This window comes from Struthio camelus, chromosome 1, assembly GCF_040807025.1.
Source record: "Struthio camelus isolate bStrCam1 chromosome 1, bStrCam1.hap1, whole genome shotgun sequence".
In the NCBI taxonomy this organism is placed as follows: Eukaryota; Metazoa; Chordata; class Aves; order Struthioniformes; family Struthionidae; genus Struthio; species Struthio camelus.
In genome coordinates this window covers 55,000,775-55,019,409 of record NC_090942.1, presented here as the reverse complement: position 1 = coordinate 55,019,409, position 18,635 = coordinate 55,000,775, and the positions used below count along the sequence as shown (strand labels likewise).

Genomic DNA, 18,635 nt, shown 5'->3' with positions numbered 1-18,635 from the left:
TACTCGGAGGGAACTAAAAGGCATTAAAAACAAAGGGCATAGTAAAATATGAACAAAAACAAGACAAAAACTTAAAAGCAATGTTACATGAGCTTTTCCAGAAAAACAAATATACTTGATGAAACAAAGGAAATAGATATTATTTTATTTATTCAGCTGGTAGCCCACAGTTAAGAATACAGGCGCCAAAGGGCGGGATTTTTAAAGTTTGAATCTACCAATGAGATTAAGCAAGTAGGTATCAGCCTATCAGGAAGGAGAACGGCTCTATAAATACTCCTGGTGCGCAGACACTATGCGAGTATTTTCTGCCTTAGAACGAGTTGCTTGTGTCTGAGCGATGGCGCGGACGAAGCAGACGGCGCGTAAGTCGACGGGCGGGAAGGCGCCGCGCAAGCAGCTGGCCACCAAGGCGGCCCGCAAGAGCGCGCCGGCCACGGGCGGCGTGAAGAAGCCGCACCGCTACCGGCCCGGCACGGTGGCGCTGCGCGAGATCCGGCGCTACCAGAAGTCGACGGAGCTGCTGATCCGCAAGCTGCCCTTCCAGCGCCTGGTGCGCGAGATCGCGCAGGACTTCAAGACGGACCTGCGCTTCCAGAGCTCGGCCGTCATGGCGCTGCAGGAGGCCAGCGAGGCCTACCTGGTGGGGCTCTTCGAGGACACCAACCTCTGCGCCATCCACGCCAAGCGCGTCACCATCATGCCCAAGGACATCCAGCTCGCCCGCCGCATCCGCGGCGAGCGTGCATAAAATGGTTTAAAGCACTCAGTTGATTTCAAAATATTTTCGTAAAGAACCAAAGGCTCTTTTAAGAGCCACTCCATGCACAAGAAAAGGAGCTGTAACACTGATGAAAAAAAAAAGGAAGACTAAATTTAATATTAGAATTGCTGTAGAAGCAGATACAAGTTGTCTTAGGATCATTACAACTGTAACAGACTACGACTAAATGTTTAGATATGATGATGAACTGAGAGAAGGCTGCGTTATTTAAAAAAAAAGAATAGTCTTGTCTCTCCTTTAAGCACTCAAACGAACTGAGGAGAGGCGGCTGTGTTCAAACACAGTGCTGCTCTAAGGCTGCGTGTTTGTGCGTGCGTGTGTTTCTTTTTCCTGTATCGATTTGTTGCCGCAAAGAAGCGGGTATGGTTTCGGAGGCTGAAAAGCTTTGGGGTGTGCCAGCGTTGGAAGGGGTGAAAGCCTCCGCGGGAAAGGACCGAACAAGGAATAACAGGAGCAAGTTTTGCCGCCTTCTCTCTCGCCCTCCCCCCCGGCGCCTTCCAGGAAACCGTTCCCCCCTCCCCACACCCCCCCCCTCCCGTCCCCCGTCGCCCAGGCGCGGCCGGGTGCTCCGAGGGAGCCGCCCCCTCGGGGCCGGGCTTCCGCGGCCGCCGTGTGCTAGAGCCGCCCCCCGCCGGCATTGGCCGCCTCGAGGGCGCGGGGGCGGGGCGGGGCGGGGCGACGGGAGCCGCTGTGCCCCGGCGATTGGTGAGGGACGAGATTCGCCTCGCCATTGGCCGTGCGTCCGCCGAGCGGCGCCTCGGCCTATCAGGAGCCACTGGCCGCGCCGAAGGGAAGGGATATAAGGGCGGGCGTCAGGGCGCTGGGAACGCACCGCTTGTTTGCGTAGGAGCCGGAGGTGAGCGCGTAGGGAGCGAGCGAGCCGGGGCAGCAGGAGCAGCAGCAGCATGTCGGGGCGCGGGAAGCAGGGCGGCAAGGCGCGGGCCAAGGCCAAGTCGCGCTCGTCGCGGGCCGGGCTGCAGTTCCCCGTGGGCCGCGTGCACCGGCTGCTGCGCAAGGGCAACTACGCGGAGCGGGTGGGCGCCGGCGCGCCCGTGTACCTGGCGGCCGTGCTGGAGTACCTGACGGCCGAGATCCTGGAGCTGGCGGGCAACGCGGCGCGCGACAACAAGAAGACGCGCATCATCCCCCGCCACCTGCAGCTCGCCATCCGCAACGACGAGGAGCTCAACAAGCTGCTGGGCAAGGTGACCATCGCGCAGGGCGGCGTGCTGCCCAACATCCAGGCCGTGCTGCTGCCCAAGAAGACCGAGAGCCACAAGGCCAAGAGCAAGTAAACGGACCGCGGAGAAGCGCCCAGAGCAAAAAAGCGAAACCCAAAGGCTCTTTTCAGAGCCACCCACGGTGTCGAGAAGGAGCTCGAATCGCTGCTGAGCGGGCCTTGGGGGAGGGACGTGCGCGTGTTTCCCGTGGGGCGCAGCCTGGTGGCGCGGGCGGTCTTTCTTCTCCGGCCGCCCCGGCGGGGCGGGGCTGGGCTGTGGGAGCGCTCGTGTGTCGCCGGGAGAAGGCTGGGTTTTCCCGGGGCCCCCGGCCCGGCCAGGGGGCGGAGCGCTGCGTGTCCGCGGCGGGGGCGGCCAGGAAGCGCGCGGGGCGCGGAAACGGCCGCGAGCCAGTCGTTGCCCAGCGCGGGCTTTTCGAAAGAGCGCGGGCGTTGAACCCGCTCGGAGCTGGGGGAAGGGGCCGGCCCGGCCGCAGAGCGATAGCGGGGCCCGTATCGGCCGTGCGCGAGGGCGCGGTCCCTTCCTGCCCGCCCGCCCGCCGAAGCGGCCCCGGGCGGGCCGGGCAGCTGCTTTCCTCATGCCCGAAGCGCGAGCCGAGAGGAGGAAGCGAGGGCTCCGCTGCTCCCGGGGGAGAACGCGGCGGTGCAGAGCCCGGTCTTCGACTCGTGCTTTTGCCAGCCGAGCTACTGCAGCGAGGCCCCGGCAGCTGCTAGCGCTTCCTAGCACCCGAGAACGCCGCGGGGAAGCCGCCGGCTTGCAGCGGGCCCGCCTGAGGCGGGGAGCGGCCCCTCAGCTACGGAGCTCCTCCGCAGGCAGCTCTTCAACGGCTCGAAAAGGAGGCGGAATCGCTCGGGAGGGTGTTGTCCCAAAGAAGGGTTCTTCCACCCGCTGTGCAATGAGCCGAAGAACACACAGAGTCGAGGTATTTTGTTTGATTCACTTCCGCGCAGAGATGGGTGCTAGGTGGTAAGGCCACGAAGCTGGCACACCTGATTACTACACAGCTTACACTCTATAGAGTTTAAGCAACAGTTATCAGAATAGTTTTGCAAACTATACTAAGTCATCCTTGTTCCCATTGGTTCTGTTAGGGCTCACCGTCGTTTAAAGTCACAGTAGCCTCCTTTTCTACTACGCATGCCCTATGGGGAAGGGGCTTTGGCAGCAGGGGGCTTCCCTGCTTGTAGGTGGGGGTTTTTCCTAATGCTGATTAGGACAGTTCACCCGTAGTTCAAGTAGTTCTCCCCTGTTTATCAACTGTTTTTGTTCTCTTCAGGTTTATTTGGGTACTTCCTTATCTGGTTGCCTTATAGTGTTGTCTTGCTCCTTCCTTCAGGGCCTTCTCTTGTGAACTACCTCTCAAGGACTGAATAATACCCTAATCTCCTTTTTTTCCCCATACCGCCAACAAGGGGAAAGAGGCAGCGCGGGCGCTCGCAGCCGAACGCTTGACTGGCGCAGATAGCCGGTCTCAGCTTCACCTCGCCTGCCCAGACCGGGTTGTTTTTTTTTTTCGGGGGCGGGGGGAGCCGGGGGGGGAAGGGGGAGAGGAAAAAGGAGGAAGAAGAGATGGGGGTAGGGAAACGAACCGGTGGAGGAAGGGAAGCACTGAACAGCAGAACAGAACCAAGGACAGCGCGGCGTTGCCCGAGCAAGTAGTGCGCCCCAGCTCTTTCCCAGAAACAGTGGGTGGCTCTGAAAAGAGCCTTTGGGTTGTTATCGAGAGCGTGCGCAGACCACAGAAGGGGGGGAAAAAGAGCTTCAGCCGCCGAAGCCGTAGAGGGTGCGTCCCTGGCGCTTGAGCGCGTAGACCACGTCCATGGCCGTGACCGTCTTGCGCTTGGCGTGCTCCGTGTAGGTGACGGCGTCGCGGATGACGTTCTCCAGGAAGACCTTGAGCACGCCGCGCGTCTCCTCGTAGATGAGCCCCGAGATGCGCTTGACGCCGCCGCGCCGCGCCAGGCGGCGGATGGCCGGCTTGGTGATGCCCTGGATGTTGTCGCGCAGCACCTTGCGGTGGCGCTTGGCGCCCCCCTTGCCGAGCCCCTTCCCGCCCTTGCCTCTGCCGGACATCACGCACCGATCCGCCCGCCCCGAGCTGTGAGCCGCTGCCTGCCGCGCCGCGCCTTTTATAGCCAGCGGTCCGACCTGGTTGAGAGCAGGGGCGGGCGCGGCCGGGGGCGGGCCCGATCCCCGCGCCCCGCCCCGGGGCCGGAGGCGCTCGCTCCCGGAGGCGCGCGGCGGCGGCGCGCGGGCTTCGCCCTTGGCCGCCTTCGGCCACCTCCCCGGGGCCCCGCTCGGTCCTGGGCCGGCGGCGGCGCCGCTGCCGCCTCCGCCTGGCCGCCTCTCTGGGGCCGAGCGCGCCCCCGGGGCCGGGCGGCCGGCCAGCGGCCTGGCTCGCTCGCTCGCTCGCTCGCTCGGGCGGCGGCGGCGGCGGCGCGCTCCCTGCCCGGCGCCCGCGGGGGCGGCGGTGCCGGCGGGGGCGCCGTGGGGCGAGCGCGCCGCTGCGCTGGGAGCCGGCGGGGCTGCGGCCCGCGCGGAGCGTCCGGGCGAGCCGGCGTGGGGGGCGCGCGGCCCCCGAAAGGGCTTCGCAGCCGCTTTCTTTTACCTTTGCCCGCTGAAGACTTCAACTGTTAATCTTGTTATATGTGTAGAGCTTAAAAATTTTAGAAAATATCGGAAATGGGATTCTAGTTTACATTGCTGGAGCTGTAATCTGAATTCTTGAGGTCTAGAAAACGAATAAATTTCACTTTTGAAAACTCGGAAGACGCTGCCGAGACATCTTTGCTACGTTCCACTGCAAGTATTTAGCCATTAGGTGGCAGTGAAATATTTCCTTTTTTGTCTTGCAAACGACCAGTAAAAGTCTTCATCAATCTTGTTAAAGGACAAGAGAAGTTTTCAGAATTAGTGGAGGAATTGTAGTGTATGTCTTTTACCACAAAATCAATTAACAATTTATGCTTATATAGATGAAGAAAAGTTGTGTTAAGCTCTCCTCTTACAATTTTTTTCTAGATGGAGCTGCATCACCGAAGAATAAAATGACAGCAGTGATTGTAATAGGCTTTGGAGAAACTAGTGAAGCATTTATTTCTGTGAATAAATACTTCTTCGATCTAGGACTGCGGTAAAGTATTCAGTAAAAGGGCTTGGAGAATGATATAATAACATGAGGTAGCCTGACTGTTATCCATGGAGTTGGGGATCTCTGTGTACTGCTTTTGCTACATTGTGGGAAAGAAAAACAGATAGACAGACAGATAGACATCTAAGTACATTGGGAACTTCCCAAGCATCTTTGACTTCACTCGCTGCTGGACAAAAACTTTGTCTGCTTTTGCCGAGGTTGCCAAAGGACCATAGCTGTCTCTCTGGACAAGGAGGCCTCTGTCATGTATGAACCCTGCAATTCTGGCAGGAGCTCTAATCTAATTTTTAGAAAAATGCTGTTAGTCACCTTTGGGAATCTGTGACCTGCAGAACAATTCTATCTTTCTAGTCCGTACCTATTCTTAGATCAATACTGTGGGCTAAGCGTAAATCACTTCTGTCATCCTCACTCTTGTGCCACAGAGCCAGCTCCAGCAGCTGCCATTAGGTCTGCTGCTGTAGCAGAAACTGCTCCTGCTGCTTCCATAAGAAAAATAAAATGAAAAGATGCAGTCCATTGGAGGAGCAGATAGCTTCGTGAAGATAAGTGATTTAATCCTCTGAGAGTGCTGGAGGAACAAGGCTGGGGAACAATGAAATAATTTTCATCAGTCTTTGGATGGTCTTTTTGCAATTTAAATAGAGTTTTTGTTTCCTGATAAAGAGACATTTTCTGTTACAAGAAAGAAGAGAGAAAATAAAACAAAACAGGATTTTAAGATGTCCTTCAATTTTGGAATACAGACCCTTCTGATCATTTTGAAATGTACATCCCACCATGAACTATGGCTAATACCCAGCAATATGTCAGGAGAATGAAGTAAGACTGCCCTGCAATCCTGAGTATATCAAGCCAAGACCCTCCACATTGTGGAAGCCACAATTCATGGTGAGGAAATTGGCTGCCTCTCACTTGCTCATGGTGACACTGGAAGTATTACATCAACATTTATTACAGGTCCTAGTAAATCAGTGTGGGAAGGAAAGCTTGGAAAATCACTATTAATAGGTACAAAGGGAAAGAACAGAAGCCTATGAATTCTTGTAAGGAAAAGGTAGTAATTATTCTAAGTTTACTGAAGATTAGAACATCTGTGCTTAGAATGAGCTTTAAAAGAAGGCATTAAAACACAGGGTGACAATAATTTGTTACTGTCTGCAGTGTTCTTTTCTGGACTAGAAGCAAGGCTTGATATTCAATTTGAGTAAGCAATCTGGATAAAGTTGAACTAGTCCAAAGTTAAAGTGGGATTTTGATGCAGAACTTGAACCCACCTTAGTCTCATGTTATTTGAGATAACTCTAGCCCTGGATAACATATATATGCTGGAAGTACCAACAGAACGAAAGGCAGTGAGTTTTATTCTTTTCTTTTAATTTTGTTTCTAATAAATACAATACTTCTGCAAATTTCTGTTTAATCACCATGAGACTCCTGTCGATGGGCTTATTTTCCCACTTATTTTTTTAATGAAATGCTAATTAGAATCTCTCCATATTCCTGTGCTAATAAAGTGAAGATTTTAATTCCCAAAACACAATATTTATTCCCCAGACTAGAAAGTAACAAATTCCAGTTTTCATACAATATTTTAATACTTTTATTGACACTTGCTGATTCTAAAAGGGAAGGGAGAGAGAACGGAGGCGTAAGAATCAAACGCAACTTTTACCTGAAGAAATAATGGAAGACCAAAGCCTAGAGAAGCTTTCCTGCTGTGCTTGTGTAACTGAATTCCTTGTATTTGTGCACACGCTCTCTGCCTTGGGAGATGTTTGTGATGTCTGGAAGCCAGACTTTTTAAATACTACACATATAAGGCAGCTGACTGGTCTCTTTCCAGACTGCAAGAAAAACAGATTTGCTGGAACTACTGTGTTCTGCACTGTTCCTACAGTAGTTGAAAAATAAACTGTTAGCCTAGAGTGGCTGAGGAGTTCAAATCCACTTAGAATATTCGTATGGTTGTACTTGAGAGTCCAGCTGTGAAATGTAGCTGAATAAAAGTACCAGAGGCAGGTGAATGATCTGTGAATTGATGCAACACTAAGCTCTGTCCTTCCTGTCTTCTGGTGTGTGCTCATTCCTGGTGTGACCTGCATTCTAGGGGAGCTCCGAATGTTTTCTCCTATGAGAACCTATACCTTGATACTACTGATTGGTCTTTTCTTAGTCATTGACTTAGGACAGTGGAGTGAAATAATCTGCTATGTGCAGAAATACATTTTGTGTAAACCAATGAAGGGTTCAGGAGCTCCGACTCTAAGTACAATCCAATTTCCAAGCAAATCAAGAAATTATCATGATAATGAAACTAAAAACTGCTCTGTTTCTATTTCCAGGTGTATGAGAGGTTTTATATATAAACATATATCATGAAATAAAAGGATTACTAGGAATCTTTTGAAGAGTTGTAAGGATGATAAAACTTCTTCCCCTATAGAAGTCCAGAGAAGTGGTAGAAAGCTATCGTCTTATGTAGATAGCTTGAAAAGAAACAAGCAAGCCACCTGTAGAAAGATATTAATGGACTAGGGAGCTGTAAAGGCCATAACTGCACTGCCTCTGTGAGTGCTTGAAATCTCCATTCGTTATTACCATGGGATCACTCTACCAGTTTAGAACAAATCTTCTCCTCAGATTGTCAGCAATTCTTATGATAAAGTATCCAGTCAGACCACTGAAGACCATAAGTTACTACACTATGAGCAGAAATAACCAGCAGATAAAATAGGCATTGAAATTAGTTTCTAGTTGTGTTTACTCAACATGTGATATACAATTCTACAGCCTCACACTTTGCATTTGTCATGCTTGTCATTACATTCAGATCCCCTGAAACAGGTATATACCTTTCTCTTACAGGCTGATTTGCATACACTGGGACACTTCACACTGTCATGTGTTTCCTCCCTTACTTCACTTCCAACCACAGAAAAAAAATCAGTATATTAAATTTCTAGAATAATTCTAGTCTGTGCTGAAATGTAGAGATTGCACATTTCCTTTTTTCAGTAGAACTGTCTTTAAGAAGAAACAATTATTTAAAATATTCAGAAGGGTCATGCTTTCATGATATAGCTACTGTTACTGTTTGGAGATAACAGTTTTCAGCAAAACGTGTAATCAGGAAAGAATATTAAATTTCTCTAATGTCAAGTGGAGATTCGAGACAGCGTATCTGTGTATTTTCACAGTCCCAGGCCGCTGGAACACTGTACGCTATAATTATTTCATTTCTCCTGCTACATTTTCTTTTAGCCATGAATAGGGCTGCTTCCCCCTTTTTAGGAGCTGATGGTACCTTAATAGCTGGTGTGTGAACCACCATATCATTGCAAGCAGGCTGTTAACTGTTTCAGAGTAGGAAGAAAACAGCATACTATTAAAGAGGAAGGGGGAAATCTGAAGAGAGAAAGTTAGAGCTCGTCTCTTTTTGGAATATCCAGTTACCACTGCCTGGGGAAGGGACCCGCGTGAACTGATTTAAATTCTTATCTTACTCCTGAAAGGATCAAAGAGGAAATTCACAGGGTGCTATTATCAGTGCAATACGCTTCCAACAACAGCACTCATTCACTAGAGCAGAGAAACCAGTTTTGCATAATAATATATCCTGATGAAAGAACATACCCCCTAGTTGAGTGGATTTTCAGCTTAAACTCTCCCTCCAGTTCAAGTTTTCATTCCAACCCAGACTTTATTGCACAATGAATTTTAATAACTCGTGATATGAAGACTTTATTATCATTATTATTATTTTTACAGTTTAAAACTAAAGGGCGGTATACAGTAACAGTAACTACCCTCCCAATGAAATATAACAAAAAGAAGCAATCTCCCCCCCCCCAAAAAAAAGATGGTATATTGAAAGCGCAGCAACAGGAACACCAGCCTTCAGAGAGGGGCATCCTGGTTGTTTCTTCCACTGGAATACTTAAGCAAGCGTAAAGTAACATCGGCTTAAACACACACTATTAAAGCACAAACGTCTCTCCATAAGGCACTAGCTAATATTTCGTGGTCTTTCAAGAGAAACTACTTAAGTGGGCTTAGCTGATTTTGGAGGGAAGCGGCTCGGCCAAGGGAGACAGCTCTGCATCCGCGTCCGGGACCACGGGGCGAGGCTGTGTTACTTCCTCCGCTTTAATACCGATTTACCCCGAGACCAACTGTTCAAACCACTCCTTTTTCTGTCCTGATCGGGAGAAAACCTTCTAAAGCACAAGTTTTCATGCTGGCTGTCCTGATAGCGAGAATGGCATAATTTTAATTTAGAAGATAAAACGAAAGTTTCTCTCTCCCCGGGTCGCCGCGGCTGCACGCCGCGGCGTTTCTTGGGTCACTTTTCCCTCATTCTTACTCCCTCCAACGGGAAACTCCGTTCACTGGAAGGACCCGCTTTCCCCTCCTCTCCTGCAAGAAACGGGGTGCATCGGTGGCAGGTTTCGGGGAGAAAAGGCACTTTTTGGACCTGGAAGAAACACAGCCTGAGCGGCGGCGCCGCTGCCGGCGGCGGGCAGGGCTCGGCCGCGAACCAATCAGCGCGCGTCTCGCCGCTATAAATGGGGGCGGCGGCGGCCGGCGCCGCTATTGTTCCCGCTGGCTCTGCAGGAGGCGCCCGCCACCATGTCGGAGACCGCTCCCGTCGCCGCGCCCGATGTGGCCGCCACCGCCGCTGCCCCGGCTAAAGCGGCCGCCAAGAAGCCGAAGAAGGCGGCGGGCGGCTCCAAAGCCCGCAAGCCCTCGGGCCCCAGCGTCACCGAGCTGATCACCAAGGCCGTGTCCGCCTCCAAGGAGCGCAAGGGGCTCTCGCTGGCCGCGCTCAAGAAGGCGCTGGCCGCCGGCGGCTACGACGTGGAGAAGAGTAACAGCCGCATCAAGCTGGGGCTCAAGAGCCTCGTCAGTAAGGGCACCCTGGTGCAGACCAAGGGCACCGGCGCCTCCGGCTCTTTCAAGCTGAACAAGAAGCCGGGCGAGACCAAAGAAAAAGCCCCGAAGAAGCGGGCAGCGGCAGCCAAGCCCAAGAAGCCGGCGGCCAAGAAGCCCGCGAGCGCCGCCAAGAAGCCCAAGAAGGCGGCGGCGGTGAAGAAGAGCCCCAAGAAGGCGAAGAAGCCGGCGGCCGCCGCGGCCAAGAAAGCGGCCAAGAGCCCCAAGAAGGCGGCCAAGGCTGCGAAGCCCAAGAAGGCAGCGAAGAGCCCGGCCAAGGCGAAGGCGGTGAAGCCCAAGCCTGCCAAGCCCAAGGCGACCAAGCCTAAGGCGGCCAAGGCGAAGAAGGCGGCGCCCAAGAAGAAGTGAATGATATTGGAAGAGTCCCATCTGCCTGGCAGATAAACCCAACGGCTCTTTTAAGAGCCACCCCACTTATTCCTAAAAAGAGCTGAAACACTTTAATTTTTTGAAGGATATCTGTAATTTTTGTACATGTTTAACTTGATTTTTTATGCACTGTTTTTGTTTACAGTCGATTAGATAAACAGCACACGCTGTCTGCGTTCATGTTTTCCACCAGTACCGCGTAGCTCCGTCCCAGTGTTGACAACGGCACGCGGAACGTCTAGCTTATTTCAACGCATCCCGGCGGGAGTGATGCAGAGAGCTTCGCGCAACTCACGAGAAATCAGTGCGAGCCCAAAGTCCCTATCAAAGCTGGACGACCGGAGCTGACGGTGACCACACGGCTGCCGTGCAGGGCCGGGCGCGGCTGCCTACGCTCATCTCCGCCCATCAGCTTGCCGGGGTGAGAAGCCGCGCTCGGATGCGCTCCCGCCCGCGCCCCGGAGCGCTGCTGATTTTTGAAAAGCCCGCGCTGCGCAAAGATTGGCCCGGGCTCTCAGGCTTTTCTGATGCACAGGGGATTTCGGGTTATATAGGCGCCCCGTCTCTAATCCAACACGCACTGGCTTCCCCTGCCTAGCGGAAGACGATTATGAACTTCCTGGGTACGTGTTTACCTTCCGTGCTCTAGACTTTCTCGCTCCCAGTCAAAATCTGTCGCCTGGAAACTCCCCTGGAGAGGAAGTTCCTGGAAGGAACTCCCCTCCCCTGAAAACCCCTGGACCAAGCGGCTCGGAGCGGCACGGGTGCTTTCCGCGCCTTTCGACCAGTCCATGGTGCTGCCCCCCCCTGCCTCCCTCCCGCCCGCACCTCGCGGAGGTGAACCTTGCGCCCCGGGCTGCCGGGCTCGTCCCTCGCCGGGTGCCCCGGGGCTCGTTTCCGCCGCGGAGCCGCTCGGAGGCGCCGCCGCCTGCGGTGGAAACCGCGGGGGTCGGTGGTTCCGGCGCGTCTCCCCCGGCCCTCCCGCACGGACCCTCCCAGCTTCTCTCCCTCCAGCCTCTCCTTTTTTTCCTTTCCCCAGTTCCTTGACCGTGCCTTTCTTCCTTCACCTTTATTGCTTTCAAGAGAAATCCCCCTCTACCTCCCGCCCCCACGCCCTTAAGAAGCTTTCAGGAAAACGGTAAGAATAAAAGCTGCGTTTCCTCGCTTTCAGTCATAATAGTGATATATCACCGCTTCCTCGGCAGATAGGAGGAGGAATTTCAGGGGATTTTCTGCTCGGGTCCTAACAAAGATAGGTGATCTCAAGTCCGTAGCAGCTTACCTCCTTTTCCCGAAGTGGTTACCCGAATACAGTGTCTCTGCAGTTTAGAGGAGAAATTGTGGGATCAGATTTTGCATTGTTCGTGCGTTTGTATTTTTGCAATGAACGCCAGCATCCTAAATGTCTGTACTGACAGTGAATCAAATAAAAACGAAAACCTCTCCTCTTAAGCCATCTTCCTCAAAAGCTGTTCCTAAGCTGCTTCTGCCATTCTCACTTAGGCTGCATCTATTTTTTTTGGGGGGGGGTGGTATTTTACTTTTTTTTCTTCCTTGCTTAGGTATGTCTCCCTCTATACATATGAGCACCCGCACATGCATCCCACACTCGTTTCAAATTTATCCAGCCATATCCTGCAACCCGAACAGTTCAAATTCCTGAGCTCACAAGCGTTTGCCTTTATCTGGGGTGAAGATGTGCTTAACAGACTCTTGCAGTTATCATAAACTGAGGCTGTTGGGAGTCACATCCACTAATTCTTACAGGGTTTCAGCCAACTACTAGCGCTGGACTGAGAATGGGTCAACTGTGGTTTTCTAGCCCTTTACAACTAGTCGGAAGGTAGTGGATTTTGACAGGGAACAGTCCAACAACAGGTATACTTCAGTAGCAAAGATGGTCATCATGCTTAACGTATTTTTTCAGAATGGAGCCTGAAAAGACCAAAGCCAGACAGTTGTAATGACATGTGCGAAGCAGTATGACACACCTCTGTTAACTGAGTTGACCTTGACAGGGCCACTCTGGAATAAACATTTCAGCTTGTGGAGCGTGTCAGGGTAGGTGGTTCACCCTCGGCATGTTGCAACTCTCCCTCTGTGGCCTCTTGGAGGAGGAATCAGGGTGTTTTGTTCCATTTGCTTAGCGGTAGGAAAGAAAACTCATGTTACTACTTTCTTTTTCTTCTTTTTTAAATAAAATTCTGTTGGAGCAATTACCACCACAGGTAACTTTGGAGCGTGTTGTTAAAATTTAGAAGACTAGGGCGTTACTGAACCCAAGTGTCAATGGAGAGCACTGGCCTCAGATCAGGTGATGTTACCAGTCCAAAATACCTTTACAAGCAAATAGTATATAGCTATGAGTTCAGCTGAATGGACTTTATAGTCCTTAGTAGAAGACAGCTGCAAAAGAATGTAAGAGATTGTTCCACATCAAAGAAAGGAAATGTGTGTCTATGCAGGAACAGTGAAAGGACTAGCCATATGGGCTCCAATGGATGCAGCACAGGGGAAGAAAAATTGGGACGGAATTAATATAAAATTCCTGTTAAACTTGAAAAGCTGAGCTGGGCAGAACAGCACAAGTACCTACTAAAATTGTTTCTCCCAACAGCAGAAAGGGAGTGCAACACAAGAGCAAGAGTGGCCTGAGAAAAGGGAGCTTGCAGGAACAAGTCGCAGCCAGTGTAATGTCATGTTTGTGCCAACTGCACTAATGGCATATCAGCCAGTACCCCAAATTAATTTTGGCTTGCCTCCTTCCACTCAAGCTTGTGTGCTGCTAGCCCTGTGGATGCCAGCCCTGCTCCGCTATGGCAGTGGGTGTGGGCAAATTCTGAAATTTTTTCCTTAGAAATAGCCCATCTTAAAGTATTGAGTCACTGTCACAGTGCCTCATCACCCTGCGACTGTCAGGGCCCCACATCACATTCAACAGGCCACGCTACAGCTGCTTAAGCAGTTTTCTATGCTGAGTCATAACAGAAGCCGACATCTTAGGAAAAATTCAGAGGATGCTATTTTGCTGTCATGATTCAACTTTCTAACCATAACCTGCTGAGCTGAGGTTCATTGTGTGATTTATGATTGCACTGAGGAAGGGACACATCTCACACTTTGTTGCAGATGTCCTGTTGGACATCTGGGCCTTCATTTGTTTTTCTCAAATCTGTTATGATGCCTGAGGAGACTGGAGAAAGAAGGAAAAGAGATGAGCTCTGCTCAAGATAGCTCCTTTGCTAAGATGGAATTTTGTAGGGTTAGCACAAAAAGGACTTGGGCATGTGCCCACAATGAAAACTCAAACCCCAAAACACCCAAGATTCCATGCCACACACTATTTGCTTATCTGTAATTTATTTTTTTGTATGTTGTTGGATTTTTTTTAAACTAAAAATGGTGGCGATCAGGTCAGTTTTTGGACCTCGAAGAAATTTACTGCAAAGAACCATTCCTTGCCCTTCCTCCCTGCCTCCTTTCTTGGTTTAGCAGGTGTCCCCTTCTGAGAGCCAATTGGCAAAAACTTCCCTAGACTGAACCTACAATATTCAGGGGTGGCATCAATATGCCGAAATAGGTTTCCAACAAGATGTTAGTATTCTAGGGTAGGACATCTCAATTGCCACGGAGCATCCATTATGGTTCTTGATCTTTTTATAGAGGCTTTGTCCTGCTTGGGGTTTGTAAGGTGCTCAGATTAATGCCTTTTCAGAGATGGATAGTAGATTACAAAATTTCTTAAATTCCTATGATGCTCTCCTGAATGGAGACCACTCCATATTATGGACTCTATGCAACTTGAATACCTTTGCCTGGAACACGAGTATGATGGTAATCAGAGCTTTAGGTTCTCAGGCACCAAACACATTATGTCTTTTGTGGCTAGCTCTGACCTGGACTGGAATCAGATTTATCAGTGATTCTGTGCAGCTATTTGGCGTGGGTGAGCTGAGCTGCTCAGTGGCCAAAGGTGGGGTGTCTTAACAGGAGGCAAAGAAAAGTCCATGACTGGTAAGTACCTAGACTGAGATATAACACACAAATATCCACTTCCAATTTTCAATGGTAACTGAACTGCTCAAAAATTAGGAGTAAGCTCAAAATAGGTTCAGAAGTGTGAATTATTGAAAGGAAGATCTGCTTTCATTTGCTGTCTCCTTCATGGGGTTGGCTGCTTATTTCAAAGATCTACTTACTAAGTATATAGTGACATCAACAGTCTGTGATGTTCCAACACTGGAAGTAGAAATAGGGAAAGAAACAGCAAAAATATCTGTGATTAGCTAAAGGTCTCCCATATACCAGAACAGACTGAAAGCATCTGATCTGGCAAAAATTCTGTTGACATAAAGTTACCCTATCAAAGAACAGTAAGCCGCTTTGTACAGATGGACACTTTTGTACTATGGGGTTAGAGAATTTTTAATTTGCATTAGTCACCATAAAGCCAGATTACCTGCTCATAAAACCAGGTAATTTCTGTGCACGTACTTACCTCTTTGTTCTATGTTTGTTTACTCGTGTGCTTTTTGTGTATCTATGATTCTGTTACTATAATTGTTGTCATGTGTGAGTTTGACTTTCTTATTCATGCTTCCAGAATATCTGTCTCTTAGAGGTTCAGAAAAAAAGTCAAACCTGAATTTTATTTTATGTGAGACTACTCCAATACTAACACAAAAATCTTTCACTTATGTTAAGAGAAAATTGGAAGTTCATCTGATAAAAGGCTGAATGATGTTAGATCATTCACAAGGATGTATAAAATAGGTGTAAGCTGTTGTTGCATGCCCCCTGAAGTAGCAAGTACTGTAAGCTCAGTAAAGGTGGGAAAAAAAGCCTTCATACTATCCTGGGATGTGTAAATGGAGAGATGTAAATAAATACATTTCAGAACTAAGTTTACAGGTTTTCAAAAGGATGGAGTTGGATGGAAAGACAGCTACTGCATATGGAGAGAGGGACAGGGACAGCAGCTGTGGAGTTCCCTGGAAGTGAGATTGTGATGCAAATATCATCCATACCAGATCTGTGCTCTTCTCGTCACATGGTAGTGTGATCTGGGCCAGCTGAAGTTCAGGTACACAATCACTCTTCACTCAGACACTTTCATGCATTAGAGTTTTTCTCTGCAAATATGTGCCACAGGTTTCTTTTTTACTACCTAGATGATGGTCCACCCAGCCCAGTGCCTACCCACCTTGGACACGGGGGATACCAGCCCTATTTTTCTGTGGGGCTGTTTTGGGTTCCCTCTTTCTCAGAACATGTTGTCTTTTGTTCTCCAGATGCCTAATCTCTTAAGTGTCCTTGTTCCTATCAGATAATACATTCCCATCCAACTCCTGTTAAAAATGTTTTGGGGACAACAACAGTGGGCTGTACAAGGCACAGCAAGGTCATTGGTGGGACACCTACTGGGATCCAGTCCCTCACTATGTCTCTGACAGTGAACTTACCACTCCATATTCAATTTTGCACAACTCTAGCTAGCTGTGTAGTTGTTTTGTTCTAGTTTTCACTTTTCAAGTATTTTTTTCACGGTCTTCTTTCACTTCCATTTGCCATGGGAGTTTTGCTCCTTCAGATCTCCTGCCGCTTGTTGAGACATCAGTGAAACCCCAATGCTTGGGCTTCCCAAGGACAGCAGGGTTTGCTTTTCAACGAATTCAGGATTGGGCTGTCAGGAACTGTGGAAAGAAAGGAGTGTGTGTGTGGAAAAAAGTAGGATTATTGCTCTCATCAAACCCCGAAAAAAACCAAACCAAACCAAACCAAAACAAGCACAGGTAGGTCAGGGCTTGCAAAAAAACATTTAAAAAAAACCCAAATAGCAACAACAAAAAAGCTACTATTGCTCTTTCTGCAACCAGTGCTATGCTGGCACAAGTCAACCAAGGCTGCGTATATTGGGCCCACATACAGCATATTCATACTCAGCTATATGTAGCTGCCCTGGAACATTTTGTGTATACCAGGGTAATGCACATTCCCATTGTCACTACAGTCTCTTGTCACTGCAGCAACTTCCTCCCTACTTCTTAGTTTTCTCTGCCATGGATTTACCATAATCCCAAGAGCTCTGTGTCCACACCCTAACTGTCTGCCTTTGACCACTTTGGTCTTGACTCCTTAAGCATGAGATAATTCACTCTGTTTGGTGGAGACATAATCTTACTGTCATCAGCTTCTCCCTCCTGGCTGGCCCAGACCTGGTGAGGGGAGATTCTGAGCACTCCTGAAGCAGGTGACTTCTTTCATGAAAGGGGGATATGTTTCAGGCCTATTTCTTCCTCCCCAATGTCAACAAAAAGCTGACTATGTATTCCCTGTGACAGCTACCCAGGAATCCCAGCTGCCCAAACAGGAAAAGCAAGCTACAGAGGGGCAGCAGAGAATCTTAGTGCTGCCCAGAGACTGTTACCTCTCTATCTCAAGCTACAGCTTAATTTTATCAGCCCCAGTAGACTACATAAAATCTGATGCATAATTGGGAATCACCTGGGAGGGAAGGAGAGGGGGGAAATCAGCTCTAGCCCCTTCCCTTTATTAGAAGAATTTCTTTCATGAATTAACATTAGGGATATGAATAGATGTGTATCTGCTTCTTTTTAGAAAAGCAGTTTCCATATGGGTTTTGGATATCTCTCCAAGGAGAGCATGGAGGCAGGGAGGAAGCTGGGAAGAGAAGGGGAGAAATATTACCTATAGTCATGGATTCCTGGGCAAAAGCAGCTCTGCATGGAACAAGGTTACAGCATGAAGCTTGAATTCAATATTATCCCACCAAAGAAAGGCAAACACAAAAATTCAGCTTCTTGGCTGGAAAACTCACCATGGAGAACATGAGGCAGTGACCCAGTGATGCCCAGACTTGTCAGATAACCACATGGCAGGGGTTTGCAAGTAGGACTAACTCCCAGAGAAGACCTGTAAGACAGTAAAATCCTCCAGGACTAAGCAGACCTGGAGACATGGATTTTCATGGCAGAATAAACTTGGGGAGTCATATAGCTGGTAGTGCCATACTGGCTGAAGACTGATGATGAGTAAATAGTACATCAGGGATCCTTCCTTACCAAAGCTGGATTTGGCTACCTTACTCCAGAAATCTCCAGGAAATGAGAGAGGTCCCGAGTACAGGGAGACCAGTTTCTCATGGTGGCTTGGTCTCCTACAATAGTCCAGTCATAGTCTCTGGATTTCCCTCCTGGGAAGTGGGAAACTGACCTTAAAAAAGGGAACACCAAGCACTTAGCCATGACATCCCCACTGTACTTGAGTGTTATCCCCACGTCCCAACCCAAGATACTGTCAAGTTATTTATGGAACTCAAGTACCAGAAATTTTGTTACTGATTTGAGCCTTTTGGATGCCTCCTTCAGAGGCCTGGTGTTTGTCTTGCTTGGTTTGGGTTTCCTTTGAGCCCATCCTGAAAAGACTATAGAGGAATAATATGTCAGACTGCATCATTTTTCAATTTGACAGTGAGGGGTCACTGGAACAGTGGCTTCCCTGCTAGCAGATATAGTGTCTTTATCCGTGGCCTATTTGGGCAAGGACAGAAAAAAAGAAAAAAAAAAAAGGAGAGGATCCCATGCCTTCATTTAAGGAAGGCTGGCAATACTTAGGGCCAATAAGACTCTAACACTTGACACCACAACAGTAGAGTGACCTTAAAGGCTGCTGATACAGACTGAACTTGCTGACATTTTTGGAATCACTTGTGTGAGTTTAATCCAAAGATAGATTTAAACTTAATCCAAAGTGGCTGCAGTGTTTCTGACCTAGAATTGGAAACATAAATTGTCTTGTTAAACATAATCTCCAAGAATAGCTCTTGGAACTGAAGCTGGAAAAATTATCTGATGAGTTAAATAATTACCCATTAAAAGAAATGGTGTCTATTAGCAAATTCCACAAAACACTACATCATGTGTGAAAGTACCACGGCAGAAAGATACTTAGCCTAAAAAGAGCTAATCCAGTATAAACTTAGATTATATATATATGTATGTGTGTGCACGCACGTGTGTGTGTGGGTGGGTGAGTGGGTATATGCATATATATTCTGGACAGGGCTTACAGAACCATTTTTATGTCTCATTCAGACAGTGAAATAAGACTCTTGCGG

At 49.1% G+C, this 18,635-nt stretch overlaps 4 protein-coding genes across 4 annotated transcripts; 3 read left to right on the top strand and 1 right to left on the bottom strand.

Moving 5' to 3' along the window:
• Positions 1-56: 56 nt before the first annotated feature.
• LOC138066841 (histone H3) lies at positions 57-1,079 on the top strand. Its single transcript, XM_068939693.1, has one exon. The coding sequence runs from the start codon at positions 341-343 to the stop codon at positions 749-751; it is 411 nt and encodes a 136-aa protein (XP_068795794.1). The 5' UTR covers positions 57-340; the 3' UTR covers positions 752-1,079.
• Positions 1,080-1,606: 527 nt separating this feature from the next.
• LOC138065782 (histone H2A type 2-C) lies at positions 1,607-2,095 on the top strand. The gene has a single exon (XM_068931191.1). It carries the CDS (start codon positions 1,690-1,692, stop codon positions 2,077-2,079), a length of 390 nt encoding a protein of 129 aa, XP_068787292.1. The 5' UTR covers positions 1,607-1,689; the 3' UTR covers positions 2,080-2,095.
• A 1,449-nt stretch (positions 2,096-3,544) lies between these two features.
• Positions 3,545-4,135, bottom strand: LOC138066833 (histone H4). Its single transcript, XM_068939637.1, has one exon. It carries the CDS (start codon positions 4,093-4,095, stop codon positions 3,784-3,786), a length of 312 nt encoding a protein of 103 aa, XP_068795738.1. The 5' UTR covers positions 4,096-4,135; the 3' UTR covers positions 3,545-3,783.
• Positions 4,136-9,774: 5,639 nt separating this feature from the next.
• LOC104145805 (histone H1.01) lies at positions 9,775-12,406 on the top strand. Its single transcript, XM_009677552.2, has one exon. The coding sequence runs from the start codon at positions 9,809-9,811 to the stop codon at positions 10,475-10,477; it is 669 nt and encodes a 222-aa protein (XP_009675847.2). The 5' UTR covers positions 9,775-9,808; the 3' UTR covers positions 10,478-12,406.
• Positions 12,407-18,635: the final 6,229 nt, after the last annotated feature.